We start from the raw sequence: 21,031 nt of genomic DNA, 5'->3' as shown, positions 1-21,031 counted from the left end.
TTGGGGGCTTTGGCTAAATGATGACATGCAGCACGTCAGCACTGGACAAACTCTCACTGCTCTTAAACCGAATGCTTAGCTTAACAGTTTTAATTAAGTTTTTAGGTATTATACAGATATTACGATCTCGTAATGAAGTGCCTGCGGAGACAAGGTAACCATCCAAAAAGCCATTTCGTTTTTATGCTCTCAGGACGAACGCTGCTAGCGCAGATATTTTATCACGCTAATGTACAGATTCCACGCTGCGTTTGTGATCATCAGACAAAAGCTACAGTAGCTGCACAGTAGAAGTGTAAATATTCACATGTGAAGCGGTCACTTTGAAATCTCAGGTTTAATTGACAATGTTTTGTTGTCAAGAGTGACTGTAATAGTTAAGTTGTAATAAAAATCCATACTGAAATCCTCATTTCTGTGATGTTGTGTCGCGTTTCTCTGATGAGGCCAGATGCTGGAATTCAGACACCAACCCAAACTTCAAAGCCATTTGTGAAGGATTTGTATTAGACTGCATACAGTAGGTTCTAACGCCTTCACAGGCAACTGCATAATAAAATGACACATGCAAATGAGTGGAACATTTGTTTTGTAGCAGCAAGCAGAAAGTGTCAACTAGTTACAGAATCACTAGCAGATTGTTTTAGCACATGTCCAAGCGTTTGAGTAAAAACTCTTGATTGACTGAGATCATTTCATACTGTACCTAAAGAAGGCAACAAGACGATGGGGCTTGGCATCTGAAGCAAATACACAGGACCTCCTCTCCCTTCACTGTTGACATCACGGTCCTTGTCTAAATGTCGATCTGAAGCTCATGTAGTCGCTGACTTACGAGGTGAGTGAGCATATACAGTAGCAGGCACAGAAATGCTCCCACACGAATGAAAAGCCGAGCACAAATGCAACGCAGGCGTGCAGCAGTCGGTCAGACACACCACAGGTTTCCCATTACAGACTGCATCTCACCTCAGAGGAGCAACGCAGACTGCTCTGCTCATCATGTCAAAAGCTTACCGTCTACGGTTTGTCCCAGAACAGCTGATGGGCCCGTTCTTTGTGTTAATCAGGAGCGGAACAATGTGACAGAGCATCGACACGCTAATGAATAATAGGTTTACTGCGTCACAGGCTTCGTGGGCGCTGCGTTAATATACCGCTGTGCTCCAGCTGCTTTAGGATGCAGCACGATGGCCTCATCCTCCCTGGACTGCTGCTTGGCAAAGTTCACAAAGACCTGAAACGGGAGTGGCAACATCTGAATGAACAATGTGGGAGCAAGGTAGTAAACATTTGCTTCATATGTGTTATCGTGGCAGCAGCTGCATTCAGGGATTTTGCCTCAGGATAGAAGGACTTGTGATTTGCATTTCCCCAGGTTTCCACCATCATAACATTCTAATTATAATGTATATGTATTTATAATACTCAGCTGATTTACCTGGTCCAGAGTGGTCTGTGACACTGAGTAGTCCTCTATGTTCAGCTTGTCTTTATTTGCCAGGACCATTTGAAAGATCCTGGCCAGAGAGGAGGAGGAGATCTTGTACTGTAGAGTATTGTAGTGCTTCTCTCTCTGGATGCAGTCGGGGAAGGTGCTCTCCATGAAGGCCTCAGCGGGGTTCAGATCTGGGGAGCAACCGGGCTCAGAGCTTCTGATCTTCATCGTCACCACGTAGCCATCACCGAATCTGTGTCATGAAGCAAAATCAAATAGCAGCCGTTTCCTCGCGCTGATCCTGTGTGATGTACGGTAAACATCACGTGTAGGCATCAGAACGAACTTGTATTTGAGGTGCTGAATCGTTCCAAGACACTTGAAGGATCCATTGACCATAATGGCCAAGCGGGTGCACAGCGCCTCACATTCCTCCATACTGCAAAAAATAAAGCCTTGAATCAGATAAAGCGTTAAAAAAACTATGGTGACATAAGTCAGACTAAGTAATACTTTACACGAGATCCTACAAAAATATTGCATTAAAATTTGGCGAAGTTTACAGCATCTGATGAAATTAAATTAAAAGTAGCTTCATATGCACTATTTGATATTTGCAGGTGCAATTTATTAATACAAAAAGAAAAATGTTCTTCCAACCATATGGTCCATGTAATAACAGCACAAATAGAACTTGGGCTGTAATACAATATGCTCTACTTTTAATTAGCATTTCACCTGTGCTAATATGGACTTAATACACGCATACAGAACATCATCCATCGTCCAACCACCTTAGAATGTGCTAATTTGCGACTAGTCCAGCCATGGACGTACAATACAGTCCACACACCTGTGAGAGGTGAGAACCACGGCTCGTCTGTCCTGAATGGCACTCATAATGGAGTTCCAGAGGAAGCGTCTGGACAGAGGGTCCATACCTGTAGTGGGCTCATCCTCAGGAACACAAAAAGAAAGCCAGTGACCCACACAGCCGACGTGCTGTCTATCCCAGCTGCGGGGCTCCTTACCAGCAGCACCAGAGCGGGGCAGCCGATCATGGCGATAGCCGTGGACAGCTTCCTCCTGTTCCCGCCGCTGTAGGTCCCAGCGCTCCGTCCCGCGTACTCTGACAGCCCCAGCTTCTGGATGGCCCACTCTGCAACCTGGGCACCAGAGGGACACACCAGGAGGACACACCAGGAGGACACACCAGGAGGACACACCAGGAGGAAACACCAGGAGGACACACCAGGAGGACACACCAGGAGGACACACCAGGAGGACACACCAGGAGGACACACCAGGAGGACACACCAGGAGGACACACCAGGAGGAAACACCAGGAGGACACACCAGGAGGACACACCAGGAGGACACACCAGGAGGACACACCAGGAGGACACACCAGTCAGACGCTGGCCGGCAGCACCGTTAGCGCATGCGTTTTCCAGGCTCACCCTGCTGATCTCCGACTCGGGGACCCCACGCAGGCGGGCGTACAGCTGCAGGTGTTCCCTGCCCGTCAGCAGCTCGTCGATGGCATCGAACTGTGGGCAGTAGCCCATGTTCTGATGGACGTCCAGGATGTTGGTCAAAATGCTGCCATGGCGACAAAACAGTGATGAGCGAGACTTCTCTCCGAGTGCACCACAAGTAGCGGAGTGCAGCGTCAGCGACCTGTAGCCAGCCACCGAGGCGTCGCCCGAGGTGACGCAGATGTCGCCTGTCAACATCTTGAACGTGGTTGTTTTGCCTGCTCCGTTTACGCCCAGGAGGCCGAAGCACTGTCGAGGCCGGAGCAGAAAAAACGGACGCGTAAACGACTTGAGCGGAACGTTGTGACGGCGCTGTAAATCATTGCAAGCGTAGAGACCTCTCCAGGTGAAACTCCAACGCAGATGCGGTCCACTGCAGGGATGATGGTCCCTCTGTACGTCTGACGCAGCGAGAAAACAATCCATCAAAGCGTGTTTATTGGATTTACTTCTATCCCCAACAGATGTCTCACCTTGGACAGGTCTCTGATGTGTAAAATGTCTGTTGGTTTTTCACTCTGACAGATTCGCTCCCTTTCTTCGGCGACGTCTACATCGTCATCCAAAACAGAAGACTTTGGAGAATCCGACATCCTGACAAATGAACTTTGTATGAGTCTATTGATCGAACACATCATATTTTAGATTGGATTGTTTCTGACTGCTGTGTTCCACTGACCAGTGATCCAGGAAGAAGCCGTACTGGAAGAAAATGTTAAGGATGAAATAGACAAACCCCTCAACCGTCATGCAGAACAGGTTCTTCCCAATAAAGTCCCAGTCATAGGGATCTGGGCTATAATCCTCACCTGAAATACAGACAAACAGAACATTCAAAGCAAAGTTTTCAAGTAACAGGAACTAAACGTCATTTATTTCTTCAGCGTTGTTGAGTGTTGAGGCAGTTTCTCTATAACTATTACCAAAGCGGGAGTAGACGTCCGTCAGGGCCTGGTTCATGGCCATGTCTATGAGACCTCGGCCCAGGCAGTAATGAGGGAAGACGAGCAGCACGGCCTTTAACACCTGGTTGAATCTGTACAGCGCCTGAGAAAAAAGGTCCAACGTGTGAACGAGAGCGAGGCGGACGAACGTCGGAGCGGAGGAACCGCGGCGCTGGTTTTACCGTCGTTCTCTCGAACAGATCCAGGATGAAGGTGACGGCGCTGCTGTTGAGGCCGATGAAGAGGTTGATGCACGACAGGGACACGTAGGCGGTGCTGGGGACGCTGAACAGGCAGGACATGGGGTACATCATGGGTGTCACAGACCAGCTGGGAGACGGAGACGCCCGCTGTTTAGTCACGCTCCAATTCACGTTCAATGCGGAAAGCCAAGCGAAGGCACCGCGGTGAGACCTACCCATAAAGCATCAGCAGGGCGACAAACGGCTGGAGGTTGGTTGGCGACGTGTAGCACTTCTTGTCAAAGAACTTGAATATCTCCAACACCAGTGCTGCACTGAGGGAGTAGTTCACCTGCAGATGCAAACATTAACGCTGGATTCCGCGGCTCTGTGTGGACGCTATGATCCCTGCCTATCGGCTGTACCATGTCCCAGAGGAAGCAGGTCACCCAGTACAGCAGCGGGCTGACGCCACTGACGAACTGCAGGTGTCTGGCCTGGGTCACCCTCTCCTGGATGAGGTAGAGGACGAAGCTGGCCGGGACGAAGGACATGGCGAAGATGACGCAGATGGACACGGCCGCGTCCACGGAGGTGGTCAAACTGGAGGCGAGAACCCCGTGAGTCGCCGTGGAAACGTGTGTGTGTGTGTGTGTGTGTGTGTGTGTGTGTGTGTGTGTGTGTGTGTGTGTGTGTGTGTGTGAGACGAGAGCCACTCACACTGTGACCTCCGACAGCTGTTCCCTGCTGAGGTTCAGGGGGTGGTTGATGGCGGTGATGCCGTAGCGGTCCAGGTCGGCGCCTCTGGGCAGGTGAGCGCGCAGGATCCCGTTGTTGGCCACGTTCATGAAGGCCACCATCGCGTGCCAGCCCTTGTTGTTGTACCACACCTGTGTGGAGACAGCCGAGCCTCGAACCGGTGCCAGCGAACGGGGGGGCACGTGTGGCTTTACCTTGACGTTGTCCGGCGTCTCCGCGAACCTGAGGAGCGCCCCCACGTCCCTCAGCGTCTGCTCGGAGTGTCTGCCCTGCAACAGAAAGCGCACAGGCCCGCTTCAAGCGGCGCCACTGGTGTGACGACACAAACGCGCTGATGACAGATGAAGACAAACCCCGGTCACGTTGAGCAGTCGCCCCAGTTGTGCCGCTGCGGCGCGGACGGCGTCCGGCTGCAGCCCCAGAACCGGGAGCCGTCCTCCCACTGATATCCCTCCGTATCTGGACAGCACAGGGAGGAGCTGCTCACGTCTGAACCGCTGAACGCGCCACTAACACATCTATGCACTGGTTTTACCTTTGTTCGTTCACCCAGTATTTGCTCTTCAAGCTAGAAGAGATCACAGATTGATCAAAAGCTGTAGCATTTCTCAACACTCTGACTTCCTGGTAGGAAGAGACGCTCTCTACACCTGGTTCTGATGAGGCTCGGGTAGGTCTTCACCAAGTAGTCAGAGATGTTCCTGCCCGTGAGGTCCATGAGAACGTCGCCCGTGGACTGGATCCTCTGGCGTGCGAAACAAACAGCTGGTCAGCACTGCGCTGGGGCGCTTCGTGCGGAGGAACCGGCCCGGTCGGTACCTGCGGGGGCGGCGGACCTCCCGCTCCCTCGCGGCACACGGGCAGCATGGTGAGCCTGCTCGCCGCGCTGCACTGGCAGTCGGGGGAGGGTCCGAGGGGGGTCCGCCGTGGCCCGGCCGGCGTGTCCTGCAGCGCGCGGCTCAGCGGCGGCACCTCCCACTCCGTGGTGATGTTGTTGCAGGGGAATTCTCTGAGAGGCGCAAAAAGGCCGACGTCAAGCATAACGGCAGCGGACAGTGTGGAATGAAGTCGGAAGCCGGGGGGACTCACTCCAGGGGCTCGTCCACCATGCAGCGCGTCCCGAAGCCGGGCTTGTCCAGCAGCACCGTCCCGAGGTGGCTCATTTCAGCATCCGCAGGGCGCTCGTTGCTGCGATGCACAGGACCAGTCCAGCATCTACTCCTCCCATTCATGCGCTCCCATTTAAACCACTGGAGTCTAAAGGCTCACCTGAAGAACGTGTACTGTCGGCCGTACATCCAGGGAGTCAGGGCCAGACTCGGATACTCTCCAAACGGTGGAACCACCAGAGCGAACGTCAGCGCCAGGAAGACAAAACTGGCCGGCAGCACGATCTGCGGTGAACAGGCGCGTTACAGGCTGCAGTTACGAACCGGGAGCTAGGCTTCACACCGCGCGTCAACACAGCGGAAGGTCACCTCGGCCAGGAAGTCCTTGTAGGAGCGCGTGGTGTGACGCAGCCTCTTGATGAGGAGAGCGGTGAACTGCTTAAAGGCCAGACGCGGGCCTCTGACCTGGTACGACCCGCGGCCTGAGGCGCCGTCCCCACCGGTGCTCGGGCCGTGGCCGTTGGCGTGCGCCGCCGCCTCCGCCTCCGCCTCTGCAACACAGAGTCAGGCTTCCCAGCATCAGGACCGGCGAAGCGGCGAAGCGGCGAAGCGGCGAAGCGCGTCTAGTCCTCTGCCACTAAGCAAGAAGAGAGCTGTGCTCTGCTGCTGTGCACGTGTGCAAAGCCTCTGTGATAATGAAGCGTCACCTTCCGACGATGTAACTTCTAACACACGGTAGAACTAAATGCAAGGCAGCGTTTGTCTCAAGTCAAAATTCAATTCAATTCAATTCAATTTTTTTTATATAGCGCCACAACTAAACAACTAAACCCAACAAATCCCACATACAGCAAGCATTTAATTTGACAGCAACAGTGGAGAGGAAAACTCCCTCTCTAATGAGGAAGAAACCTCCAGCAGAACCGGGCTGGATGTGGGCGGCCATCTGCCTCGACCGGATGGGGTGAGGAGAGAGAGAGAAGAGCACAGCAACAACAAAAAGCAACAAAAGCCCAAAGCCGCTGTCACCTTTCAGTGGCTCCGCGTCAACAGTCCCTCTGCTGAACCCGCAGAGACGAGATGAAACCGGCTTCAAAGATTCCATGTCTGCCAGAGTTGGGGAGCGAAACCGAGACGAGCTACGACGGAGCGCATCGGGGAAACTAAAAGCTCACGTACCTTTCGTGCACTTGCTGCTGGCCGCGTTGCCGTCAGCCGTGACCTTCAGGAAAATCTGAAAAACACCCACGGACAAACTGTCATATAACAGGATGTGAGGCAGCAGCCGTTTGACAGATCGCCTCCTGCTGTTCATCACGCTGTTTGCAGGAGGGGCTCCTACACTGGGCCCACGCTGTGCCGTCTAATCTCTGGTCACTACGTCCGTTTCGCAGCGGGCTCACGTGCCTCTTCGAGCGACGTGTCGGAGACGCCGAAGCTGCTGAGGCCGATGTCCACGAGCGTCTCCTCCAGCTCCCTGAAGAGGCTGGCGTAGGCCCGGGGCTGGAAGTCCCGGCTGGGGAGCAGGTAGGTCAGCTCCTGGCCGATGGCCTCGGTCAGACGGGCCTGTGGCACGTGATGCTGCACCAGGGCTGTGATGCGGTCCACGTTGCCTGGACGCCAGGACAGTCGTGTCACGAACCCATGAGATCATTTCATTTTTAATGATGTCACCGGCGCCTCTCACGCTGCCATCTCACCGTCCATCTGTCGATCCGAAGCCTGACTCTCCTCCTGGTTCGCTTTAAACTTGGAGCATTTGGAGCACTTGCAGGAGCAGTCTTTGGTGCAGGTGCGGCTGGTCTGGAGGACAAAAGGTCAGCAACAACTTGCGCTGTCTTCCAAACAGGAGCCAAACTAAGCTTCTCACCTTGGGAGCGTCGTGTTTCATCCGCCGCACGAGAGTGAGGTAGAAGCCGGCTCCGAAGCAGTTCTTGAGGAAGATGGGGGAGCCGCAGCAGTGGAGGCGGCCCTGGGAGATGATGGCCACCCGGTCGCTCAGCAGGTCGGCCTCGTCCATGTGGTGGGTGGACATGATGACCGTGCGCCCTGCGGAGAGAAACAGCAGGGTGTTTGACAGCAGGGTGTCTTACTTGCCTCTGACCAGCAGGGGGCGCCGGTACCTGCGCGATACTTCAGCAGCAGGTCCCAGATGGAGCGTCTGGAGTAGGGGTCCACCCCCGACGTGGGTTCGTCCAGGATCACCACCTTCGCCCCGCCGACGAACGCCACAGCGACGGACAGCTTCCGCTGCATGCCGCCTGGACACGGAGAGGTCAGAGGTCAGAGGTCAGAGGTCACGCGTTCGGCGTCACACATCATGTCCCGGCCTCGCAGGCAGCGAGAGGCCGACGCCCGGACTAACCGGAGAGATTCTGCGTGAGCTCGTGTCTCTTGTGGGGCAGACCCAGGTCCTGAAGCATGTTCTCCACCTCCTCCTCGGCCGCGGCGCTCGGGCAGCCTTTCAGCAGCGCGTAGAACAGGATATGCTCGGCCACCGTCATGCTGGAGGAGGGCAAAGCGGTGAGCTTGTGGGAGCGCGAGATGCTCCACAGAGGTCGCCTGACAAATACTCCCATACTTATGAAAAAGGATGTTGTGTTGGGGGCACATTCCCAGAGAAAGGCGGATGGAGTCCATGTCTGCGCGGATGTCCTTGCCATAAATGGTGGCGGTTCCCGACGTCGGACGCAACATCCCCGTCAGGATGGACCTGCAGACGAAAAGGCCATTTAGGAGCGAGCGTTTGAGCGCGGGCGCGCGCTGACGTGTGACGCACATGGTGGTGGTCTTCCCGGCCCCGTTGTGGCCCAGGAAGGCGGTGATCTGGCTTTCGTAGAAGCTGATGCTGAGGCCGTCCACGGCCGGTGGGCGGCGGCTGCCGAACGCCTTGACCAGGTTCTGGATACAGACGCCTTTCACCAGACCCGCCGGCTCCGCCTCGAAGAAACCCGCACCTGCACCCGACACGACGCGGTCAGCGGAGACGCACAAGCGCGTCCACGGGCGAGGGGTGAATCGCCGCACAGTCAGAGCTGATGGGCGGAGCTAGAGAGTAAACAGTGAACGGCTCCTCATAGATAAATGCGTGCTTCTACCGTGGTTCTCCTGCGTCTCCTCGCCCTCGGCCTCAGCCTGATCTGGGTGCTCGCACGACGTGCTCTTGCCCTGGTTTTCCCTGTTCTCTGCTTTTTTCTGCACTCCTTGCTCAGTGTTTGCCAGGTTGTCAAAGCCCTTTTTATTCAGCTCCAGTTTGCCGTCGCCTTTGAGAAAAATAACAACATAAAACACAAAATTAGACATGCAGAGTCATTGCTCTCGGTTACTCATAAGTGGTGGGATTACTTGAAGCTGGGGCCACAGTGTTGAGCCAGTAACAGGGCAGGAGGGGGAAATAAAAGGGGCGGCCGATTCCATACTGTCCTGTGACGGAAAAGGAGGATTACATAGAACTAAAGCAGACATACACACATATTCCGTGCTTGATTCTCTAATGCACTGACCTGGGAAGACATTGTCCAGGTACCAGGCCAGAACGGCATAGAGCACTGTGTCCAGGCCCATCATGCAGATTGAAGTGAGGAAGGAGAACTCGTCTCCCTCTAAAGGGCTGGTCTGGATGTTGTCCCACTGCAGACCCAGACCCTGTTCTTCATATCGAGACAGGTACTCTGTGCCGAAGCCAAAGGCCACCTGGGACAGCAGACTCTGAGGACAGGGAGGTTTTAGCTTCATGAGATGATGGACGTGTGGCAATGAGTGAGCGGGTTTGTTGTGACACCCACCACGAGGATCTTCATGTCCTTGGTGATGCGGTCTTGCCAGGCGAAGCAGAAGATGTGCGGGAGGTAAAGGGCAAAGTACACGATGCCACAGCAGGCTGCGGCCAGGTTGGCCTGGTTGAAGAAGACGCTGAGGAGGAAGCATTGCATGATGGTCGCCGTGGTGAAGGTGAGCAGGAAGAGGAAGAGGAGGACTGGGTCGCTGTAGTTGAGGACCCTCCCTCCCTGCAGGACAGAGAAGAGCAGCGAATGCCACTTCACTAACGTTCGCTTCAGACAAACTACATGGGTTTAACCAGAGCTGTACATCATTGTGACAAATATTGTACTGATGTTACCATTGATTTACACAAAGTGTCCACTAGAGGGCAGGAGAGCCGTGCCACTGAGAAGGATGTTATAAAGGCACGTGGGTTAATCATTGCTTAACATGCTGCATACTTGATGTTCTGGCATTTACTCTTTCTACATCAATGATTTATCTGTCAGTGAGTCACTATCATTAATTACTCACTTCAAGGATCTGATAATAATTCACAGAAAACAGAGGGAACCAGATCAGTTCACACATCAGAGACGCAAATAATTAATTATTAATTTAGTTCCTTTAAATGGAGTCATTGTTTTTATAACTTCAGTAAATCACACCATGGTAATGATGGTGAGGAGAACAGTGCTGGTGCCCATCATGATGAAGCTGTCGATAAACCAGGTGGACCAGATGACGCCGTTGGTGACCCCCATGACCTTGAGGGTCTCCTTCAGTCGAAGCTCCTTCTCCAGAACGATGCTCTTCACTGTCATGGACACAGAGTAGACCCAGGCCAGCACCATGAAGATGGGGAAACAGCGATTCAGAGTCAGCATGAAGCTGGAGCGGGAGAGGAAATGAGAAGAGACTCGAACTGTGCGGCTCTCACATATTCGATTGGTTTTAAATGAGGGTGTCTTCCACTCACAGGTCATCCACATAACAGGGGTAAGGCATCTGCTGAAGGTAGACGCCCAGCGGCCACTCTTTTCCTGTCTGGGTCTTAATAATCCCATGCTCAATTATGTCCTGGAGGTAAGCAAAGCCGCCCCAGACGTAGCGGAGGTCATCCATGGGATCTGCTCTGGGGCCAGGGTCCCAGTATCTGAGCAGCAGAGACATGCTGAGTCATCACTGTGCTAGACTGATGACTGCTGCTTGATTTAGACTCTCACCTGTCTTTGACCTTATTCGTTCGCTCCACTGCATCAATATCCATCCGGATCTTGAACTTGACATGAGGTGGGACGCTGTTGGTCCAGGAGTGCATATTCAGGAAGACGAGGCCTGCCCAGAACTTGCTGTCCTCCAACAGGCTCAAGGCCCGATGGGTGACAGCGTCCTCGTCAGGTAGAGGCACAAACTTATCCAGGATGACACACTGGGTAAACCACAGGAAGCGCAGAAGAAGAAGAATGGTCTGCACACGTAGGCATGTTTACTAGATCAGACCAACATCAGGGCTAATGGAAAACGTATGCAACAGCTTTTGAACCTATTCAGATATTAGCTTCATATTGATCAGCTATTGTCAGTCACCATTACTCACACTCTTCATTCCTATTTTCCATACTTTGACAGAGGTTTTCTCTGTGAAGCATCTGTGTGTGCTCCTACAAACACGGAGGGCCTGGATCCAGGAGTAAACACTCATCAAACACACATTTGATGACTAAAATCTCAAAGGCCGCCCCAGAAGCGAGGCAAGAGTTCACCCAGTAACGCCGCAGCCCCGCACGCACGCAGCCAACCAGTCACCAAACCACGGTCATTGTTGGCGTTTTGTAAAAGCCGCGGGACGGAGTGGCAGCTGTAGCTAATCGGCCTCAATCGTTCCCACTCTCCCTGTCACGCTCAAGTGCTGTAAGCTTCAAGTCGCACAAAAACAGAGCGCACCAACCATCCACCCATCCGTGGCCCGAGGTGCCCCTCGTGTCACCCCCCAGGACGACAGGCCTCTCATCCAGATTAGTCTCCACATCAAAAAGAGGGGGCGATTTAAACTGCAGTGGCCCACTTTAAACGTGGAGGGCCCACACAAGAGAAGCTATGTGATGTTTTTCCGTAACCCTTCACTCCGTCAGCAGGAGACAAAAGAGGCTCGACAGCGAGTTGGTTCCTCTGGCTCTCGCCCACCTGGGTACGTTTCAATGTGTCGGAGCCCAAAGACGGCTTGTCTAAACACTGGCCTCACGGCAGGAGGGGAACCGAGCTGCACTGTGAGAGCTATTAATGGGATTATTTCATGAATAGTCAGAAAAGTTCACATATTAGATAAGATGAATTCACACACATACACACATTCCACCTTTAGTTGGCTGAAAAATGGTCCTGGCAGCCTATTTTCATGTTCCAAGGGCAAACGCACGTTGACTCGCTGGAAAACGCGCTCTGAGGACAAATGCTTTTAAATCCAACCTATTAGCTGCTAAACGCTTACTCACATCCCCATACTGGTTGAGCATCCGGATGGCCCTGTCCGTGAGGTTGAAGATGTCCCGCCAGTCGAAGCTGGGCATGCCGTCGGGCCGGTCCTCCGGTGGGCCGTTGTGCAGGAAGTTGAGGATATGTTTGGAAGAGAACGGCGCCTCCTCCAGACTCCTGTCGATGAAATCCATCACCGATGGGTTTTGAATGGTGTCCTGGAAAGAAGGAAGCAAGTGCACAACCGCTACGTGACTGGTTTTCCCATTAGGAGAGCAGGGTTTTTTCCAAGGAAGACGTTGCTAAGACACCGGTGTTTACTGCACACAATAGCGTTTCATCCGAGTGTGTTGTAAAAGTTTGGAGTGAACAGGAAAACAAGGACAAAAATAAAACACAGGGTCTCTAAAGGGGGAGATGAAAGGATGGATGGCATCGAAAAAAAAGGTGGGTGCACTCAAAAGTGAAGAAAACGTCTTACGGGAACAAAAAAGTTTGTGAAGCTTTAATGAAATATGATGATGTACTGATGTACATGATGTACTGTAATCTTAGACCTTACATTAATGGCACTTTCATCCACATTAGGTGAATCTGCTGTGCGTGAATCTGTGTTTAGTTCTACTCGTGTTCTCTTCTGCTTTACCCGAATCATCTTGACTTGAAGTCCGTCCTGGAAAAAAGCCCAGATCTGTGGAGCCACCTCCTCCCAGGCCTTCCCCATGGTCCTCAGGCGCCCCAGCTCTTCAAAGGTAGTGTTGGCCTGCAACACACGCGACACGCATGGAAACGACGACATTTTGCACACGTGTGTAACAGAAGCGGAGGGAAGCGTCGAGTCCACCTGTTTGCACAACGTGCAGAAACTCAAACACACGTCCCCTCGGCCGCCTCCTAATCTCCTGCTACATACCGTTCCCACATCAAACCCTGTGAGAGCAGGCTCTCACAAAGACAACACACACATTCTCACACAAAGAATTCCCGCGGGCCTGTTCAGATAACCAGCAACATGTGCCACAAATGCACTCGGTGCCGGATTGTCAAATATTTACTGCACGCTTATCGTGACCCCCCCCCCTCGTGTGTGTGGGTACAGTACTTTTTTGTGTGGCAAACGCCAAAACGAGGCTCTTTGGGTGTTTGCTCATGTGCAGTGGGGGATGACAGAGCTCCAGAGTACACCCAATTAAACGCCTTCCTCTTGTGTGAGTCTGATTTTGGGGGACAATGGGGACAATGGAGGCCGTTGGTGACAACTGGCCCCAATTCATTCAGCCTGACCAGCGAATCTCAGGCAGGTTCCCACAAGCGAGCGCTTCCTCATTCCCTGGGGCAGTTTAAAATAGCTGGGAGAGGGGGGGGGCAGGGGCTGCTTAAGGTGGGTGCTGCCAGGGGGCAGTGGAAGGTGAGCCGGGTGTCGGATGAGGACAAGCACTCATTAACACTGTACCAATAATTGGCTTCAAAAACTTCAAAACAGTAAAGAGGAGGATTTCAACTTACTTAGCGAGACATAACTTCTAACAAAAAGTTTAATATTCACAATATTTTCATGGATATTAGCATGTAGGTGTCAGATGCCTTAGTCATTCAGTTCTTACCACAATCCAGATCTCAGTGTGAGAGATGAGGAATCAGGGACAATATGAGTGTGAGCATCTTTTCAGCATCTTTAAAGTCAGCCCCAGCTGCTCACGTACACTACCGTTCAAAGGTTTGGGGTCATCTGGACATATTTGTGCTTTCCATTAAAAGTCGCACATTTATTTACCAGCATGAGTTGTAAAATGAATGGAAAATATAGTCTCATTAAAAAGTAAGATAAAGTAAAATAATGATTTGTATTTGAAATAATACTGTTTTTAAGCCTCAAACTTTGCTCTCATCAAAGAATCCTCCATTTGCAGCAATTACAGCATTGCAGGCCTTTGGCATTGCAGCTAGAACAGTCATTTACCACATTAGCGATGTAAACAGTATATTTCTGAATCGTGAAAGTGCCTTTCTGTTAAAAATAAGGACACTTCTAAGTAACCCCAAACCTTTGAACGGTAGTGTAAGGAGCAGCGGCAAAGTCACGGCGACGCCGGTCACCACAGCCCAGGAGCTCGAGTTGACCTTTCGTAACCAGCCCATCCATGACCAGTGACCCCCTGAAGGGCTGTGACCCACACGTATCTGGGACTGGACATGACACGACACAGCATTGTCACTGCTCTGCAGCCAAACCAACCAGGACGTCACAGAGCGATGGGAGGCGTCTAAAGCTGGACTGTACGTTCATTTGTGTGACATTTTGCCTCTGTGTTGGAGCTGCAGCTTTTCGGACATAGCGCCTTTGGGCTGAACGCGCCCATCCAGAGGCCGGGGCTGCTCACGTTTCGTATGATCTGTCTGACAGCGGGTGAGTCGGGGGCGTAGAGGATGGAACCCATCAGCAGGGGCTTCACGGAGTTCCAAACCACCCGAGTGACAGCGTTGGACTCCAGGTCCCTCATCAGATCGTTACAGAAAGGAGCTGGAGGAAAATTAGATGTGTTTTAGACTCCAATGAATTACAAACTCGGACAAAGTGGATACGTACGTCAGTATAATAAGATTAAGAAGGGAAAGAAACACAATCTTGGCTTCAGGTAGAGCATTTGACTACATACACCTCTCAGTGCAGTTCCTGGCCTTCGCCCGTCTGTCATACTGGCCACTAGAACAGGATCCACTCACTGGTGCTGTTGTCGTACGTGTACTGGCTGGGAGCCCGGCCGCCGCTGATGCCCAGGAAGGCTTTGTAGTTATTGTCCTCGTACCAGTTGAAGGACGTGACCCGGGAGAAGGCGCCCTCCGCGTAGCCACACGCCAGGCCGGAGGCGGCGGCCACCGCCTGCCCGATGGACGGGTCGCGTTGGAAGAGAGGAGTCATGACCTGGAGGAGCTCCCTGGAGCTGTTCCTCTGCAGCAGCTGCAGGAGAACGGGGCAGAGGCACGTGCATGTTAACGGACAGGCAGCCCTTCACTACTAGGTCACAAACAGCGGGTGAAGAGACAGTGTCTTGAGAACCAGTCACATTTCCGGCCTCGTGGTCACTGAGTGATGTGTGTGTCACAATCGACCGCCGGCCGTCTCTCGCTGGGACAAGGACGAGCGTCCGGCCGGCCGGATGTCAGCTACATCACATGCACCATGGAAACACCCGCAACAAACAGAGCGTGTCCACTGTGTACACGCAAGGCTTCACACTCACCAGCCTAAAAAGTTAATATGTCACCGGACGGCTGCAACGCGGATCTGATCTGTCTCCACGCCGCACATCTGATCCAGCTGTGACTGGTCTGAGATCAGAATAACATGCAGATCAGCGAGGTTTAATTAGCTCATAATCTTCATGATGCTTCTATTGTGATGAGGGTGCTTCTGTATCTGCGGCCAAATGAGCCTGTGCTGCATTTATCCTTCCTCACACGCACTGAACCGTTCCCTCTCCCGTCTGTGTTTGTGTAAAACCTCAGGCCAAAGGAAGCAACTGTTTCCTGCCGACTATAAATAGGCGGCTGTGAACTTCTGAATGGAGCTGGACTGGAGCTGCGGCCGGGCCTCACCTCTCGCAGCTTGTCTGAGGCAGCGGAGGCGACCCGCACCCACAGCTGGATGTCGAAGCCTTGAGAGCGACTGTCCAGGACGAGAGGAAGCTGAGGAGAAGCAAAGGATTTCAGGAAGAATACAAACATGAACACTGTTGTGTTTTTGTTACATAACGGAATTCCCAAAAATATTGTAATGGAAATTAGAACATTAAATTCAGTTTTACACAGCGCTGTTCGGTCAAAAACTCTCACGTGCCATGCAGACAGACAGACAGACAGACAGACAGACAGACAGACAGACAGACAGACAGGCAGGCAGGCAGGCAGGCAGGCAGGCGGACGGACGGACGGACGGACGGACGGACGGACGGACGGACAGACAGACAGACAGACAGTCTTTTGGTACATGGAGAGAACCCACACAGACACAGGGAGGCACCATGGTAGCGAGCATAATCACAACTCATGCTTCAGACAATAGATCAAGAGGAAGTTCAATGTTTTTAAGTCAGAATCTGTGCTAAATTGTTTTATAACTGAAACTGTTCTATGGGCCGTGACACCGGGTTCAGAGGCCTGAGGAGAAAAAACAGAATATCTGTCTTCATCTGTTACTGTGCATGTTTCCCTTCCATCTGATGAGTCTGTTTTCCGCTGCTTGTGCCCAGAGATTCAACAGACACCTCACAACACAATAGACTGAAGATGCAGGAAGCAGAAGCAGCAGAGGTGACATTCTTCCTTGTGTGTGTGTGTGTGTGTGTGTGTGTGTGTGTGTGTGTGTGTGTGTGTGTGTGTGTGTGTGTGTGTGTGTGTGTGTGTGTGTGTGTGTGTGTGTGTGTCAGAGCAGGACAGTGAGTATGACACTAGAGAACGCAACCACAACCTGTGATTACCAACAAGAGAAGTGTCTCCTCACTAAGCTAATTATAGAGAGAGGCTCTGTCTGTCTGTCTGTCTGTCTGTCTGTCTGTCTGTCTGTCTGTCTGTCTGTCTGTCTGTCTGTCTGTCTGTCTGTCTGTCTGTCTGTCTGTCTGTCTACGTGCTAAGCTTTTGTTTTTTCTTAATTTCTTACCTACCTAGTTAAAATTAAAAGTCCGGCCTGGTCTAAATTTAGTTAAACAATCCCTTACGCAACCAGGGCAGTCAAACAGCAACTACCTTAACTGATCCTTCCAGATTAAAAGGATCTGATTTGTCTCTAATGCTCAGTTATTCAGACAGTTTCATCAGCAATAGCCTTAGTTTACCTCTATCAAGTATTTAATTGTGACATTACTGAATGTCTATGCATTTGTGGCATGAGAGAGTGGAGAGAGACGATGCCTTGTTTGTGCCATGTGTTTGTTTGAGTCATAGCAACAGCTGTTTATCCACTGTAGCTCCGGGTGTAAACTCGCTGCATACCACACGATCGAGCCTGTGTGATCTTGTCTACTGTCATTTTGATACAAGTGTGCTGAAACTCCTGCCCTGGAATCAGGAAGTATCTGTACAGCCACTGTTTGATAAACATGTCCTATTACCAAGAGAATAAAAATCATGCAACGGTGAAGGGTTTAAACAGTAGTGCATCAGATAATGAGCTTAATAAAGGGGGGATCCTTCAAATAAAATCCTTGGTTGCATTTGAGAAGATCCACACTTCCAAACTCTCAATAAGAATGAAGAAGCACTGACCAAGCGGAAGAGCTTGAAAAAGTCAACATTGGCGTAGAACCTGTCCTCGATGACCTGCAGCCACTGTGGTGTGAGGGGACACATGGCGCTGCGGACGGCATAGAGGCCTCTGTGGCTGGGAAAGATCAGGAAGCGCTCCAGCAGGTTCACGTTGCAGGCTACGTCTTTCAGGTGCAGCTCAGGGACCCCGTGGGCAAACTGAAGAAGACACAGGTGCTTTATATAATGCTGCGTACATGCACAGGGTCAGGAAGTGGCCCTGTTACAATATGTTCTACAGGCCTTTAGTCATTTGGGTTTGCCTCTGATCTACTCCGGCGTGATCCAACTTGGTGCCGTGCACAGTGGAATGTGTTTCAATAAACAAACTGCCCACAATGCACCCAACAACCCCATCATGTAGGTGTGTGCCTACGCAGGGATCCGTGTACCTGTTCGGGCCTGATCTGAGCATTGACTAGCTGATACACCACAGATTCTGTCAAAGGAATGTCTCTGAGCAGGAACGACGTCAGAGTCTCATCGTCCTTCAGGATGCTCTCCACTTTTACTCCTCGGCCTGTGCAGAGACAGAGATGACAGCTCTAGGGGTTTTTAGCTGTGTGTGTGTGTGTGTGTGTGTGTGTGTGTGTGTGTGTGTGTGTGTGTGTGTGTGTGTGTGTGTGTGTGTGTGTGTGTGCGTGTGTGTGTTTTAGGCTTAGCAGCTGTGTGTTGTCTATTAGCACACGTTTGTTAAAGCTGCTTTTCCGTCATGCAGCGGATAAACTGCTCATGTTGGAAGAATGGGAAGACTTAGGACATATTTTGGGCAAGTTTTGACATGTGCAATTACAGGATTGGAACACAGTAAAAACACCATCACTACAAGAGCATCGCCTTAGTGTTTCCCTTGAAGCTTGTGTTTGGCCTCTCTAGAGACAAGAACGTCCGCAAAGAGGGAAGATTCTTTCAGATTCAGACCATGATGCTCGTAACAGCAGTGGAAAAATCTGAAATTTTAACACTTTCCAAATCAAAGAACCTTTTATTACACTACAGTGAGTGAGAGAAAAGTTCAAGTCTGGTTTAGTAACATTCACATGTACTGTCCTCAGGGGATTCTCCTATCTAGGTTAAGCTACGTAGAGACAAAACAGCCAAAACATTCCTCACTTTCCTGTTGTCTTTGTAAAATCAGCATGAACTTGAAACAGTTGAGATGAGCATCCGAGCTGTATAATTACAATTAAGAATGTCTCAGGTTCACGTGAAGGCAATCAGCCTCGTCATCGGACAGCAGGTCTCTGCTTTGGCTACAATATTCAAATACTGGTTTTCTACATGATTGCATATTCTTTCTCAGGGCTCGTGGGAACTTGTGTGGGACGTGGATTCATATATCTGCTCCATTAGATCATCTACATACGTCATGAGACTGACAGTGTAGTGTGGGAGCAGATGTAAAAGTTCAGAGGCTGGAATGTGCTCATCACCATTCCTGCTGTATATGCAGCGTGTATATAAACAGTGTCTGGTGCCCCCTAAGATCTGTGAGTCTATGTTGGGAAAGAAGCGAATGTATATTAAAAAGTCTTTATTAGTGTATATTCATCAATTGTATGTGCAAGCGTATTTGTTACACAGGTCTGCGCCACAAACAACAGCCCACCACCACCCGGCGACCTTGGACTTGCTTGCTGCTGTTTTCATAGCATGTTGATGAAAGCCCGGAGCACTGACCTGAGACCTGTTCAGGGTGGGTGCGCAGCGTGTCCATGAAATCACTCATGGCATTCAGTTCCCTCCAGAGCCGGCTAAGCTGCAGAAGCTGCGGCTCACTAAAGAGGAGCTCCTGTGCATCCGAGTAGAACCGAGCCAATCTGGTGATCACACACATAAAGTCCGATATGATTGAGTGCACTGACTGGGAAAACGAGACGCGACTTGAGGCATTTGAACATGTTGGCTTTAGCTTGACTACATCATTTTGATTTAGTCTAAACCTCTTTTCCTCACATTGAGTTGTTGTAGTTGGACACCACGCCGGGAGATTCCCCAGGGGTAGGGTGCTGGAAACAAGGGTTGTTGGCATTGCAGAAGATTCCCTGGATCCAAGGCAGGATGCCCGTGGATGGCATGGCCTTGTTGGGGAAGTGACCTGAGGGGTCAAAACTGTCATCATCACACACGGGTCTCACGGCTGCTCTGTTAACAGAGACGTTTCCTTTGCTGCCTACATTCGTGTTGGCGGTAGAGTGGATTCACCCGTCTCAGCCACACCAGCCCCATGAACAGCATCACAGGCCACATGATCTCCACGAAGAAACGCACCTGGTACAAATAGGAAGTCATGCACAAATGTTTTCCAGTGTAATAGTCAAACTTTTTACATATGTAGAGACTTAACACCACCACATAAAATAAATCTAAGGACTCAAACATTTCCAAATTCTGCTTATTGGCTAAGGATGAGCTGATGAAGCTTAAAGACTTCATGACATTTTAGTTTAGAATGTGAGACATCATGTGAAAAGCAGAGGCTTATCTCTAAACTAAGCCCGCAACCACTCTGTACATCACATACCAGGAACATACAGATGACAGTTGGCAGGGATTCAAGATTGAGCAGAAACAGCTTTTCAGTTAATGAGTTAAGTCATCAGCAAAGAATGCGACCTCAGGGTATTTCTGTTAAATGCGATCCGCCTTGGGGTGAATTGCGTGTGGAATTGATGAATGAGAGGATTTTACCCTCTGCCTCCTGCGGATGGTCCAGTTCTTCCACAGCAGGAGTTTGACCTGTCTTCCTGCCCCCATTGCTCCTTAATTTCACCCCCGTCGGGGGCTGGAAGCGGCGAGTAAACCTGTATTCAAGCAGTCCGCGAGATCATTACGAGCAAAACCTGAACACTTGATGTGTTAAAGAAGCTTGAAAGACAATGCGAGAAGCTGTTTATGTCGTGGAGCTACAGAGTAGTAGTATAGAGGGCTTTACTAGTGAGTGCTACATGCGAGGACTAGCAATAGCTCTGTAATAAGGTTAATGAGCTCAGGACACTTTATGTGGTAACAACTACACAACTGTTGACAGTTTATCTTCCCACCCACTCACTGCTCAACTTTAACTTTACTGATAAAAAGGAGGATGTTGAACAATCCTCCTGCAACATTAGTCAAGCCTATTTTGTTACTGTTCTTCAATTTTGTGCTTGACCACAAATTTTAAATTATACAAAGGAGAAGTGCCGCACGTCTCTTACCTCAGAAGAACACTGGCTGTGCAGACAGATGCCCAGTAAATAAAGCATAACGCCACATATTCTACGAAGTGCTCCCTCAGGTTGCTAACACAGCTTATTTTCAGACCTTGTGAATAGTTAAGCTGATTAATTTAATCTCCTTTCTCTGCGCTATGGGGCTGCGGACGCCTCTCATCCATGCGTAGCAGCCTACACGTCCCAGCCACCACCTGCCACTGCTGATGTGATAATGACGTTAATTAGACTTGCCAGTGATCGCTCTCTTATGTTACTGAGTTTACTGTAATAAACAAGTACTAGATAAACAATTCCAGCAATACTAG

The 21,031-nt window shown here is 50.9% G+C and overlaps 1 protein-coding gene and 1 long non-coding RNA gene across 6 annotated transcripts; one reads left to right on the top strand and one right to left on the bottom strand.

Annotated features, from left to right (window-relative positions):
- Window positions 1–318: 318 nt before the first annotated feature.
- LOC114854025 (retinal-specific phospholipid-transporting ATPase ABCA4-like) lies at window positions 319–20,950 on the bottom strand. Of its 5 annotated transcripts, XM_055507985.1 has the most exons (51): window positions 20,709–20,950; window positions 20,200–20,312; window positions 19,686–19,779; window positions 19,465–19,606; window positions 19,189–19,328; window positions 17,901–18,028; window positions 17,470–17,667; window positions 15,805–15,894; window positions 14,932–15,166; window positions 14,589–14,728; window positions 12,854–12,970; window positions 12,228–12,425; window positions 10,959–11,164; window positions 10,712–10,888; window positions 10,401–10,623; window positions 9,756–9,977; window positions 9,474–9,678; window positions 9,316–9,393; window positions 9,069–9,233; window positions 8,750–8,927; window positions 8,552–8,683; window positions 8,336–8,475; window positions 8,094–8,231; window positions 7,841–8,019; window positions 7,671–7,773; window positions 7,378–7,583; window positions 7,150–7,204; window positions 7,000–7,077; window positions 6,340–6,521; window positions 6,131–6,255; window positions 5,951–6,049; window positions 5,681–5,870; window positions 5,512–5,606; window positions 5,397–5,429; window positions 5,215–5,320; window positions 5,056–5,130; window positions 4,823–4,992; window positions 4,528–4,705; window positions 4,339–4,454; window positions 4,103–4,250; window positions 3,900–4,023; window positions 3,656–3,785; window positions 3,450–3,570; window positions 3,315–3,377; window positions 3,119–3,225; window positions 2,899–3,040; window positions 2,470–2,604; window positions 2,292–2,395; window positions 1,785–1,877; window positions 1,442–1,691; window positions 319–1,237 (listed from the first exon to the last, which is right to left on the bottom strand). In XM_055507985.1, the coding sequence occupies exons 2-51, from the start codon at window positions 20,263–20,265 to the stop codon at window positions 1,118–1,120; spliced, it is 6,939 nt and encodes a 2,312-aa protein (XP_055363960.1). In that variant the 5' UTR covers window positions 20,266–20,312; window positions 20,709–20,950; the 3' UTR covers window positions 319–1,117. The 5 variants fall into 5 exon arrangements, 4 of the variants coding, with proteins under 4 accessions (XP_055363960.1, XP_029003887.1, XP_040926208.1 ...); XR_008694424.1 differs by lacking the exon at window positions 7,000–7,077 and having other exon boundaries at window positions 319–546; window positions 707–1,237; window positions 2,899–3,225; XM_029148054.3 differs by lacking the exon at window positions 7,000–7,077.
- On the top strand, window positions 12,423–15,853 carry LOC121202153 (uncharacterized). The gene is made up of 3 exons (XR_005897531.2): window positions 12,423–12,654; window positions 12,875–12,959; window positions 15,715–15,853. It is a non-coding gene; the product is annotated as an uncharacterized LOC121202153 (long non-coding RNA).
- Window positions 20,951–21,031: the final 81 nt, after the last annotated feature.

The sequence above is a fragment of the Betta splendens genome, chromosome 4 (assembly GCF_900634795.4).
Source record: "Betta splendens chromosome 4, fBetSpl5.4, whole genome shotgun sequence".
Classification (NCBI taxonomy): Eukaryota; Metazoa; Chordata; class Actinopteri; order Anabantiformes; family Osphronemidae; genus Betta; species Betta splendens.
Note: the sequence above shows the minus strand (reverse complement) of the source record. Positions and strands in the feature narration are given on the sequence as shown.